General features: G+C 56.3%; 5 protein-coding genes across 5 annotated transcripts in view; all 5 read left to right on the forward strand.

Moving 5' to 3' along the window:
• Positions 1-2,753: 2,753 nt before the first annotated feature.
• Positions 2,754-4,139, forward strand: JKF63_04823 (uncharacterized protein; the record flags this gene model as incomplete). The annotated part of the gene is made up of 1 exon (XM_067900795.1): positions 2,754-4,139. One exon carries the CDS (start codon positions 2,754-2,756, stop codon positions 4,137-4,139), a length of 1,386 nt encoding a protein of 461 aa, XP_067756995.1.
• Positions 4,140-4,678: 539 nt separating this feature from the next.
• Positions 4,679-4,996, forward strand: JKF63_04824 (uncharacterized protein; the record flags this gene model as incomplete). The annotated part of the gene is made up of 1 exon (XM_067900796.1): positions 4,679-4,996. One exon carries the CDS (start codon positions 4,679-4,681, stop codon positions 4,994-4,996), a length of 318 nt encoding a protein of 105 aa, XP_067756996.1.
• Positions 4,997-6,213: 1,217 nt separating this feature from the next.
• Positions 6,214-7,317, forward strand: JKF63_04825 (uncharacterized protein; the record flags this gene model as incomplete). The annotated part of the gene is made up of 1 exon (XM_067900797.1): positions 6,214-7,317. The coding sequence occupies one exon, from the start codon at positions 6,214-6,216 to the stop codon at positions 7,315-7,317; it is 1,104 nt and encodes a 367-aa protein (XP_067756997.1).
• An 840-nt stretch (positions 7,318-8,157) lies between these two features.
• JKF63_04826 (uncharacterized protein) lies at positions 8,158-10,008 on the forward strand (the record flags this gene model as incomplete). The annotated part of the gene is made up of 1 exon (XM_067900798.1): positions 8,158-10,008. One exon carries the CDS (start codon positions 8,158-8,160, stop codon positions 10,006-10,008), a length of 1,851 nt encoding a protein of 616 aa, XP_067756998.1.
• Positions 10,009-11,042: 1,034 nt separating this feature from the next.
• Positions 11,043-11,949, forward strand: part of JKF63_04827 (uncharacterized protein) — a gene marked incomplete at both ends in the record, with an annotated part of 1,803 nt that continues 896 nt past the window's right edge. Inside the window, one exon of the mRNA XM_067900799.1 lies at positions 11,043-11,949. This exon is cut by the window's right edge and continues 896 nt beyond it. Within this exon, the coding sequence (XP_067756999.1) occupies positions 11,043-11,949 (907 nt within the window).

Here is an 11,949-nt window from a genome sequence, read left to right on the forward strand (position 1 = left end):
GAAAGGTCCGCAGCCTCAACTCTGTCCAGCAAGCACGCCGCTGCCGCAGCCTACAACAGATGCTTTGCCCGACACCACGACTCAGGTACCGCCGCTAACGTCTCCGACACAGGCACGCGAATCAAACACGGTCCCCCTGTCTGCAGAGAAGACATTACCAGAGACGTGTGTGAACCGCCGAAGCACTGACACTCCGAATGCAGCCGCATTGCCGCTGGCGTCACCGGCGAGTGTTGAGTTGCCTCCGCTAGAAATGCGAATGCAAACACCACAGGAGCGATCACAGCTGCAGCCGCAGCCGCAAAACACACCATTAACTCAGCAACAACCGCCTCCAAACCCAATCCAGGGTGCCTCGGTTGCTGGGATGGCTGTTTGTCAGGGCCAAGGAGATGCACAGCAGCCACCGTATGAGCAACAACAGCAGCAACAGATCCCTGCAGGCCAGCAACCAGGCCACCCAATGCCACAGCCGCTATACCAGCAACAGCAGCAGCAACAGAACCCTGCAGGCCAGCAACCAGGCCACCCAATGCCACAGCAGCTATACCAGCAACAACAGCAGCAACAGATCCCTGCAGGCCAGCAACCGAGCCACTCAATGCCACAGCAGCTATACCAGCAACAGCAGCAGCAACAGAACCCTGCAGGCCAGCAACCAGGCCACCCAATGCCACAGCAGATGTACCAACAACACCAGCCGCAACAGATCCCTGCAGGCCAGCAACCAGGCCACCCAATGCCACAGCAGCTATACCAGCAACAACAGCAGCAACAGATCCCTGCAGGCCAGCAACCGAGCCACTCAATGACACAGCAACAAGTGCCGCAGGGACCACCATTGCCGCGCTTCGAACGCCGCCCGCCGTCGCTGGAGGAGATCCCGTACACTGGCTTCTACGGAATTCCGCTCGTGGCCCGTGGTTGCCCCATCGACATATATCTCGATGGCAAGAATCCAACGCGTGGAACCGAGCTGACCTTCATCAACAACGCCGACTACCAAGTTATAATCGGCGGTGTAGAGCTGAAACAGGAGGACATATTTTCGTCTGACCCGAACAGTGCCAAGACGATTCCAACACAACGCTGGCCGCAGCAGTTCTGGGTGCCGGGTGGGGGCAGCCGGCAGAGCTGTATAATTGCCCTCCATCCGTCTTTCCCACGTGGGTCGTCCATCATGGCACTCGTTAACGTGTATGTCTTCAACGAGGGACGCTACACGCCGTTCACATCGCGCTTCACCATCTAGTTCGCCCGCTTGTGCACCGCCCCTCTGCCGAAAGAGAGCGGATGGAGGGGGAGGGGGGAGAGGGAGAATATCTGTGCTGTGATCTCGCGTACTTCTTGACCTGACCCCTCCCCCGTTCCCTCACCCTACCCCACCCCTTCTTTTCACCTGTCAAGATCTCAATGCATATGTATTGCACAACTTGATTGCTTTACTTGCCAGTGGATGGCACTCGCTTGTGTGGGCATGCTCCCTTCCACCCCGCCTCCTAGCAGACTCCTCTTAATCCGGTGCGCCCGTATTGAGGTCAAGTGGGCTAGCGAGCGCACGTCTCTGACGGTGGGGGGGGGGGTTACCGGAGCGAGCACATGGAAGTGTTTGGTGCTTGCTGTTCCTGTCCCTTTGGTGTTGGGTGTCAGGGGCTCACTGCCGGTTCCGTGAAGTAGTCAAGCAGTGATTATGCCGAACCACCGTCGAAGGTCACGGGGGTTGGCATATAAGATGCAGGGTAACCCAAATGGCAGCGGCGTCGAAGTGACACGCCGCAGTGAAGAGGTGTGCACCATCCATGCAATAAACACGGCGTCAACGTGACTCGAAAATATTACACCCATCCATTCAGTGCTTACTGGTGAGAAGAGCCTAACCACCCTGAGGGGAGGGGGGAGGATGCACAGCGTGGTGAAGACAGTGGAGTTTTCGGGAAAGGCCATGTTTATATGACGGGGTCGGCACTGGGCCAACCGCGTATCCAGCGGTGTTTCTCATCACGCGATGAGCCTCTTCGAGCCTGGGGATCGGGGGGTGAGAAGGAGGAGGAGGGGTGTAGTGTGGAGTTCCAAACTCACGTTTTATTTGCAAAAATAGCCACACGCTGTACCACAAAAATAAAACTTTCTCGCTAGACTTTATGGTTTTCTTGCTTGTTGTTTTTTTTTGAGCTTTTCTCTCCAACACCCCCCCCCTCATTTGGTGTCCCCCTTTCCTCGCTGCCACTGGAGCGCTTTTATGTTGGGTGCATGTTGTGGCGCAAGAGAGGGAGAAGGGGCTTCGTTATGGAAAGAGAGACATGCCTCTACCGTACGAGCCAAGAAGCTAGGTGTCCATCTTTCGAGAACAATTGCGCACCAACGTGGTGCGGTGTCGCCCAAGTGTACGTGGTGGCCCCTGCTGGAGTCGGGCGTGAACAACAATGAGCATGTTGAACGCTCCTCATGTGGGGGGGGGGGTACCCCTCTCAAAAAAAAAGATCACTTCAAGTGAACGGATGCCTTGCTTACGACAGCGCGACTGGAGCCTTAGTCCTGCTCATGATCCTTTGAGCACCCTTCGCTATCTCAGAGACACGTGCATCGTTTTATGATATCGCTTGTCTATACGTTCTCTCGCGTGCACAACCATGACACTTCCCCGCCTTGTCGTCAACAACAGTGACAAGATCATTGTCGCGCACCACACATGAAAACGGATGGTGTGTAATTAAAACACACACACACACACATACAAACAACCAAGGCAACATATGCACAAGGAGCCATTGCGAGTTGGCTTTCTTGGTGCGTCCAAGGTCGCTATCAAGGCGTCATTGGCCATCCACCGCGCGGGCCATCGGGTAACCTTCATTGGGTGCCGAGATGCTGGCAAAGGCTGGGAGCTCGCTAAGCGCCTGCGAAAAGACATAGAGGCTGACAATGAAACGAGAGAGGCGGGCGCAGTCGCACAGCAGCCGTTTGTAGCACCAAGTGTCGGCTCGTACATGGATGTGGTACGTGCAGGCAACGTGGATCTCGTGTATATCTCGCTGCCCACTTCAAAGCGGCCGGCATGGATTCGGCTGTGTGCGGAGTACGGTAAGCACGTGGTTAGCGAGAAGCCAGCCGCCAGCTCCGCCGCTGAGCTAGTGGGGTGTCTGCAACAAATGGCCGCAAACCGCCTTCTCTTTATGGACGGTACAGCCCTATCCCACAGCCAGCGACTCCAGGATGTGTGTCGGGCTGTTGCTCAACTCCGTGGACCGGTGCACATCAACGCGCACATGTCCTTTGCGGCGTCTCCGACCTTCATGGCGAGTGACATCCGCCTGCAGCCACTGTTGGAGCCGCACGGCGCGCTTGGCGACTTGGGTTGGTACTGCATTCGCTGGATTCTACATATCGTCGACTTTGCGCTCCCAACGGGTGTGACAGGTCGTGTGACGGAGTGCGATGCGTTAAAGGGGGAGGAGGTCGGCAACAATGCTGCAGAGGACACAGCCACCAACGCGAGCCCAGCCGGTGCACCAGCGACGGCAGCGGCGTCACCGCGCAAAGGGCAAAAGAGGCCGACGCCCGCCGCCATCACAGGGTTCGAAGGGAACCTGGAGTTCACCATCCCGGCACTGAAACGGAACGATGTCGTGCCGACCCTCGGAGCCGAAGCGGGGGCGACGGTGACGGCCTTTTTTCGGTGCAGCTTTCACGACTGCCACGACCAAACAGTTGAAATCTTCTGCCGCGACGGCACCGTGGTTGTGCACGGTGCCATCAACTCTACGGCAGAGGATCGGCCGTGCTTTGCGGTGCTGCGCCACACAGTAGCGCCAGCTCCGGCGACGGCAACGCGAGAAGAAACTAGCTCAGGGGGTGCCACAAAGGTGTTTCAGACCTATGAGCGATTGGAGGAAGAGAAGAATGACGTCGTGTACTCAACGACGGAGGAGACGGACGACGCGCAGCAGATGGTTCAGCTGTGGCGCGACGTTGGAAACAGCGTGATGCGGCTTGGCAAAAGTGAGCCGCTCATTGCCAATGCCGATCTTGCGAAAAAGTGGTCAACGTTTGCGTACATGACGCAGGTGGTGATGGACCGCACGCTTGAAGCCGCAGGGCAGCACGCACTCGTTACAACCGCCTCACCCACAGACCCGTAAGGCCCCCATGCGATTGCGCGTGCATCCTCCACGCTTCGAAGATCCCGCCGACACAAATAGAATCTACTTTCTTCGATGGAAAATAAACCCAACCCAACCCTACGAGACGCACCGCTAGTGCACATCCTCGCGCGAGGCGGCGCGCCATGGCAACGCCGAAACCCGGTCACCTGAACGCGGCCACCGCCACACTAGCTCTGCTCGCCGCCGGCTGGCCCGAAACGCAGCCCCGCCCCCCCCCCCCCCTTCCCCGCGCGTCCTGCCCCGGGGCCCAGCCTCGGCCCCCCGGGCAGGGCGGTGGGCCCGGCCCCGACCGGAGGCGGGGAGACCACGGACGCGGCAAACGGCCCACCGGGGCCGAAAACGGCGCGGCACAAAGCAAGCCCCCCCCCCACACACACACGGGCAGGAATACCAATTCCCAAACGCAGCCCGGGTGTAATAGAACGCCCCGCGTTGAGTCGTCAGCACTGTCCCTCGCGACTTTCAGCTGCTGCTGCTCCAAAGAAACATTTATCGTCTCGGGCACGAAAGGGCGCATGGTCGCGGAGCAGCTGACCAATTCTCTCACGGATCCTGGCATAACGTGCTTCAAATTTGTGAAGCCCACGTTTGCTGGTCTGGACCCAAACACAGTCATTACAGTGGAGCAGAAAATTGCAACTGGTGAGGTTCCCAAGGAAACGGTTCACCTGCAGAAGACACTGATGTGGCGTGATATCTGCAACTTCCTCACGAAAGACGAAAGCGACCGACTAATGGCGCACGAGGAGGCTGTACGCGAGTGGGACCGCAAGTTCTGGATTAAACTCTCCCTCGCCGATAAGCTGATGGTGTCCGCTCGCTTGGAACTGTAGCAGCTCTATCGTCCTTAAGTGGGAACGTGGGAGTCAAAAGCGTTTTTACTACAAGCAGACGGGTGCATTCTGAGCACACCACTCATCTTTTCCCGCAGCTGGTGGTGATAACATACGCACACATGCACGCTGAGCCACTTTTTTGCCGCTTTTCACGGATCCGTCAAGTGAGTTTGAAGGAAGCAGCTCACGAACAGCCTATGCGAGTCTACTTGTATCTACTTCTGTGATGCTTGGGATTAGCATCTGCTGAACCTCAGGGCTCTATGCACCTGCTCAGCTTTCTCCTTTGTTTCTCCATTATGATTCTGGTCGCCTAATATGTGGTACTGAGATCCCACACAAAGAAGCGGAGCAATGGAAATGGGTCTTGTAATAGCTTCCTGAGAGCGATAGTTATATGCAGTGCGCTCTGCATTCACGAATCGATCTTTTTTTTTTCAATACTGTCAAATCGCTGAGAGAGACTGGAGAATATGATCGCTTTCATGGCCAGAGTGAAGGCGAACTTACAGCTCGACTGTAGTCTCTGCTGCTAGCTCGCTTCACTTTCTTTGCTTTTTGGGGGGTTGATGAGGAGGAGGGAAATCCCTCCGATTTCAAGTGCTTTGTCTACCTCTGTACGCAAGCACTGCATTAGGGCTCACATATCACAGAAACGACGCTCGTGACCTTCGACCTCCATGAGGCACACTTCACCTATTTGGAGCACGTGAAGCTCCGCGGTAGAGAGACCAAACGACGTCGAGGCAACCTCTTTGTGGTTTTTATTTTAGAGCTGGTGTGACTCTTTTTGTTGTTGTTTTGGACTCTCTGGAAATGAAAAAAGAGAACATTGAAAAGGAAATTAGTAGGCTCGACGGCCTCAATCCTCTTTATTTGAAACCCAGGCCTAGCTTCCAGTGGACATTTTGTTCTTAATGGTAAGCCAAGTGCTAATCGCACTCATTTTTCTCGTGCCTGCAGTAACACCACAGCTCTTGGGTTACATGCATCCTCGTTTTTTCTTTCCCCCTTTTTTGTTTGCCTCTTTTCCTCTCCCTCCGCATTTACATGAGGTGTTCGCTTGTACTAGTCTTCCTGTGAAGCAGCATCATTCCTCGCCAAGAGTTCAGTCTCCGTCAGCTGTGGATTACCGGTGTCTCTCCGCGTCAGCTGTCTCATTTTGGTTCATCTACACTGTCACGCCTTCTTTTCCCCTCCCGCGCGGGAGAGTGATGAGTGGATTCCCAACATCTGCGACGCGGCCGGCGGTGGATTTGTCTGCAGCAGAAAGTGGCAGCAACAGCAATATTATGCAAACGCCACTCCCGCCCACTGGCACTACGTTGTTTCTTCGTGAAGAAGGTAACTGCACCTTTGTATCTGTGCATCATCAATCAAGTGTCACACTCCGCGATCTGGCTGAGGAGTTTAACATTAGCAGTGTTCTGGAGTGCGATGCCCACGGGAACGTTCAGCCACGCGCTGTAGCTTTTGACTCCCCATCAGACGTCTTGCACAGTGGGCGGCACTACATTGCTCGTCGAGACGCACGGGCTGAAGCCGGAAACAGCTACGTCACCTTCCGTGGCAAGATTCTTGTCAAGGAGTACGAGCTAGAGCATCCCACCCCACCAGCAAGCTGCGTCATAAACCAGGTGTCAATAGAAGGTGATTGTGTAGATGGCAGCTCCCTTGCAAACGAAACTCGCTCTGCTGCGGCAATCACTCCCTTTCCAAACAAGCGTTCTGTACAAGAGGAAATGGAAGTAACAGGGGAATGCTGTCATCTCAGTGAGCTTGCCGCACGCACACCTGCGCCACGGCAGGATCACAAGGAAGAGGACACGTCGACCATCTCACGAGCCTTGGCGCTGTCGTCTGGGCGCAAGCGTCCGAGAGAGGACGCTAGAAGGCCGGGTATGGAGGACCCTGCGGTAAACGAAGGGAATCAGCAGCACTCTCAGAGCCAGTGGACGGGTGAGCCGCAGCTTTCCTTGACCGCTCGTCCCGGGATAGAGGGTATTTTACAGGAGGGCACCACCGTCGCTTGCGCAGCTTCGATCCTGTCAGAGAAACCAAACAACGTGCAGAGCAGTTCGGACACTGCAAAGACAGACAAATCGGTTCGTGAGCCAGGTCAGCGTGCGCTGCGGTTCATTCCCTTCTCAGTAACGTCTTTGGATGGTATGGAAACGTATGTGACGCTGGATGATCTCCAGAGACTCTGTCAAGATGACACTACTAAAGAGGAGGCGTTCCAGAAGAGGCACAAGGCGGCAACAGACATCTTAGAGAGTGCTAGGCGTGTTCTCTTTACAACCGGTGAAGTGGACTAAAGGACTGGATGCGCGTATTCTTCTCCTCGAGACCTCTTTGAGGTCGCTCTCACCTTAGGGTTCTACTTTTGCCAGCTGACGACAGTGTGTGTTGCTTAAGGAGCAAGGCGTGCTTTATTTGGACTCCCAGCGGTCGTTCTCGGCAGTGTGGTGCTGCGCTACCGCGGCGACTTAGATAGATTGGGCCCTCGGGGTGGCCATGTATACCTAGACTATATCATTATTGCAGCTAATTTTTAGAGTGTGCCTGTGCGCACCACAATAGTGTTGTGGTTTTGTCACGCACTTCTTTGAAGTGTTTCACTTCATGTGAGAGATTAGATGGATAACCAACAAAAACAAAATACACTCCACCAAAAAGAAAAAAATTGAAAGGAACCTCACACATTTTCTTATATATATATTAGATGGATGGATACTCTCGTTTCCAGCCACGACAAAGTGCCATCGAGATGAAGATACCATACGTTGGTAGAAACCAACGCGCGTCGTATCATTGTACGTGGTGCCGGCGTAGTGTTGGGCTTGTGTTCATCATTTCGGGGTGCTGTAAGTGCCGCAACACGACAAGAGTTTCTTACCTCCCATAAGTGGTCTCTTCTCCACTCACCTGTTTCCCTTTGTCTCCTCTTTACCTTCCCTGTGAATCACTGCGCTCTGTGCGGTGGCGGGGTTTCATCAGCGCACCCATTCGGCATCAGCTTCAGAAGAGCTAAGCTACTATACCGTCCCCTTTTCCCCTTTCTTGAAAGAGGGTTGGTTGCCGTCGTGGGCTGCAGGGACGCATACATAAGGGAAGGTGACACAAACAGCACGCTCGCATGCGTCTTCAGTGCACTGATGAATGCCCTCTACAAAATTGTGACGGCGACCTTCGCTCCCGTCATGACTGCGGGGGATGACACGTCCAACTCACCCTTCGCACCGACTGAGAGGATGAAGGTTGTCTCGCGCCAACTCTTAACTTTCCGCCTCACCATTACATACGACAACGTAGCAAAGGATGTGTCGAAGGAGCAGGCGGTAACGGCCTTTCTCTCCATGATCGGTGTACACTCACTGGAGGCAGCGTGGGCGTACCTGTTTGGCGCTGTGCAAGTGGTGCCATTTCTTATTTGCAGGAGCGATTTGTCCCCAGTGTTCGAGGGAGAGGCACTGTCTTCTCCGCTGCAAGCAGACTCGGTGCCACTGCAACCGACCGCTTCGGAGGGGTGGTCAACCAGTACTGGCAGCACGTTTGTCTGTGGAACGCCGCGATTTTGGTCGAGCCATTGCTACACGCGGTCTTCGAGCGACGCGACTCCAAGGAGGGGCCACTCAGCTGCATTGCACGGGGCAACAACGAAAGGCCCGCCCACGGCGAACAACTTTCCCTCGTTGGTTGCAGTTCATTCGCTGCCCACGGTCACGGCGACCGCGTCGCCGTCCTTCACGAACAACAACAGCGACATCTCGCACAGCCACCGCCGAAGTGCGAGTGACAGTGATGTGTACTGGGGCTCCAGCACTGGGGTTCGCTGTGAGGTGATTGGGAGCGTGTCAACCGTGGTGGCGGACGAAGGGTCGCCGCGGCGGCTGCCTGCGGAGGAGAGCACGCCTGGCGAAAGTGCGGCCGTTGGCATCACCCGTGCTGACCTACCGCTTTTGTTGGAAAGCCAGTACACGGTTGAGCTGATGCTACCCGACTTCGAGGCGGCGTCTTTGCGTGGGCTCGACACTGCGTTGGCGATAGTGGTTCTACTGCCATCCTGTGCGGCTGATGACGGTAGTGCGACCACGGCAGTGGCCGGGTCTGGTGATCAGCCGTCCATATTGCGCTCGGTTCTGGCGCGCAGTGTGGGCCAGACGCAGGTGGAGATGGCGTCAGCGTCGGCGCTGGTGTTTGGCAGTGGTCTGGTACCAGTGCAATTGACAGAGCCGTTTCTCTGCGTCTCTTCAACGTCGCCGCTCAGTAACGATCGCCTTGTGCTGAACTTGTCCCTAACAAACGTGACTTGCAGCGCGGCGCGCTTGTATAGCGCTTCATTTGACCTGAACTCATCGTGTATGCTGCCTGATGCCGCCATCACCGGCGGCGGCCTTGATGGTGCAAAGCCGGGAGAGCCTCGCATCACGTCGAGCTCGCTGTGGGGTGAGATGCGGCCGGGAGCGAATCTGTCGAGCATGCGCACGATCGATCTTCTCACAAAGTTGGTGACGATAACGCCTGTTGTGGTGGGCGAGGAGCGACCACCGGTGGTGCTGTACCCTGGCGAGACGTACTCCTTCCAGTTTGTGATTGAGGTGCTGCCGCAGCTGTGCTACCTACTGAATTTGCAGTCTCTCGAGTACCTGTACGAGCGCTACTATGCGGTGTCGCACAGTGCGGTGGGTGGGCGTTGCAGTGACGATTCGTCCATCAGCAACAGGGGCGAGAGCGGGTCTCGCGGTGGTGGCCGCAGCAGTGCGGCAGCCACTTTTGCTCACGGGTCTACCGTCACTGATTGCTACGGTAAAACGGTCACCGCCGCCGAACTACGTAGCATCTTATCGTACTCGTACTTGTCGCACCTGTTCGTGTACTACGACCTTGCTCCTGGTCACACGGTGAGTGACGGTCGCTCGGTCAGGCAGCCGACGCTCGGGTCCGGCTTGGCGTGCCGCAGCGGATTATGCCTGCGCTACCAGGCACAGTGGTCTTTTGGTGCTTGATGATTCAACAGTCCACCTCACATGGCGGCGAGTACACCTCGGTGTGTGAGGTGTCCAAGAGGTTCACTGCTCACGCTGTGGGGAAGTCATGCAGTCCCCCAATCTCTCTCTCCCCAGAACGCGAACCACTTCTGGTCCGTTACAGGTTTGAAAACATACGGCGTAGGGGGAAGGTCAGACCGATGTATTGCTCTCGATGCCAGGGGTCGTGACCTGAATGGTGGGGCATGGCCTTGGAAAGACTTGCCGACCGTACCTAACGTTTTGTATCACTCGATTTGTTCGCTAATGTGTCAAAGGTGACCCGAGCGTATCGGATCTAGGCCTTGAAGTGCGTAGCTGGGGTGGGATGTAGACATCGAGGCTGTCCTTTTTGTGACATGACTAGCATTGCTGCTCCGCGTGCCTTGCGCTGCTTTGCATCCCGCGATAGGTGTGTGGCAGGTAGGGGCTAACGAGTAGCGTTTGACTGGCACGTTCTTGGTTGGTGTGGTCCCTGTGGAGGAGGAGGAGGAGGTGTGTTGGTAGTCACGAAACATGCGAATAGCGGAGACGCAGTGCTGCTTTGAAGAGTCCAATGCAGAAGTGGGAAAAAAAAGAGGGTGCCAGGGGTGTCTCTGTGAGCGCGCGTGCCCCGGGATACTTGCTTGCACGGGGAAGCGTGTAAAAGCTCTAGCGTCGCTCTATACCCAATCAAAAAAAAAAAGGAGGGGGCGACGCTTCAGCACGCGGATGTGGGAGGGGGTGGGGGAATACGGGGATGTGACCTCGATGGATGGCGAGTGTGCTGTGGTGGTGCACTTGTTGTTGTTCCTAATGCCTGACAGCTACCTGTTGCGCGTAGCGCTCGTGTATGCGTATCACCTTTTCTGCACTTTTTTTTTTAGTCGCGATTCCTCCTCTCCCAGCAACATAACCGTGGTGCCCCTACTCATCAGAAACAAGGTGTTCCATCACAGAGACACAGATCCACCTGCACAGACAAGCTCACATTAGTGCACATTAGGTACAGAGCGAATACTACTACAGACACCATGCAGGTGCGTCGTGACAACTTGCCAGCGGTCTTCCCGCACTTTCAGGAGTTGCTGCACACGTGCGACTTTTACGCATTGGATGAAGAGATGACAGGCATTGGTGTCCCGGAGATGACGGACACGATTACATTTTCACCGTCGGAGTCGTACCACTCGAAACGGCTTGCGGCAAGTCGATATTCGATCATTCAGGTGGGCGTGTGCCTCTTCCGGCGCATTCCCGCTTCGTCAGGTGGGGCTGCTGCTGGGTTGACGACACCAGAAGCACCGCAGCGCTACGCTGCATACCCATTTAACTTTTTGCTTTTTCCGCAGGTTTCGGATGACTACACGGCCGAGGAGAGTGGCGGCGATGTCGTGGTGAGTCCGTCGGCGCTGGCTTTTTTGCGGCGCCATGGTATGGACTTTCAGCGATGGGTGTACGACGGCATGGCCTTCTGCGACGCCTCGCGCGAGGCTGCGCTGCGTGCTCGCTTGGCGGCGACAGCGTCACAGGTTGAGAGGTCTGCGGAGCTGCTCTTCACGGATGCAGAGAGGGAGTGGATCGAGGAGGGGCTACGGACGGCGCAGGCGCTGGTGCGGCGTGTGGAGGCAGCGTGGGCGGCCGCCACAGAGGGCGCGGAGCAGCAGAGGGGGTGCAGTGTGCCGTTCCTGGCGTCAGTGGCGGTTGAGGGTGGCAAGGAGGCGGTACTGCCGGTACAGGCGAGTCGGGCGGCGCGTGAGCATCTGGAGCTGGAGGTGGCGCGTGAGTATCCGCAGCTATCGGTGCGCTCGCGGCGGGCAGGGCCGAGCGGGCACGTAGTGACGCTGGCGATGCTGTCGCCGGAGGAGGTGGCGAAGCATGCGTCGCGGGCGGCACAAAAGGAGCGGCGTCAGTTGTTTGACACCATCGGCTTCCGACTTG

The sequence above is a fragment of the Porcisia hertigi genome, chromosome 23 (genome assembly GCF_017918235.1).
Source record: "Porcisia hertigi strain C119 chromosome 23, whole genome shotgun sequence".
NCBI classification, from domain to species: domain Eukaryota; phylum Euglenozoa; class Kinetoplastea; order Trypanosomatida; family Trypanosomatidae; genus Porcisia; species Porcisia hertigi.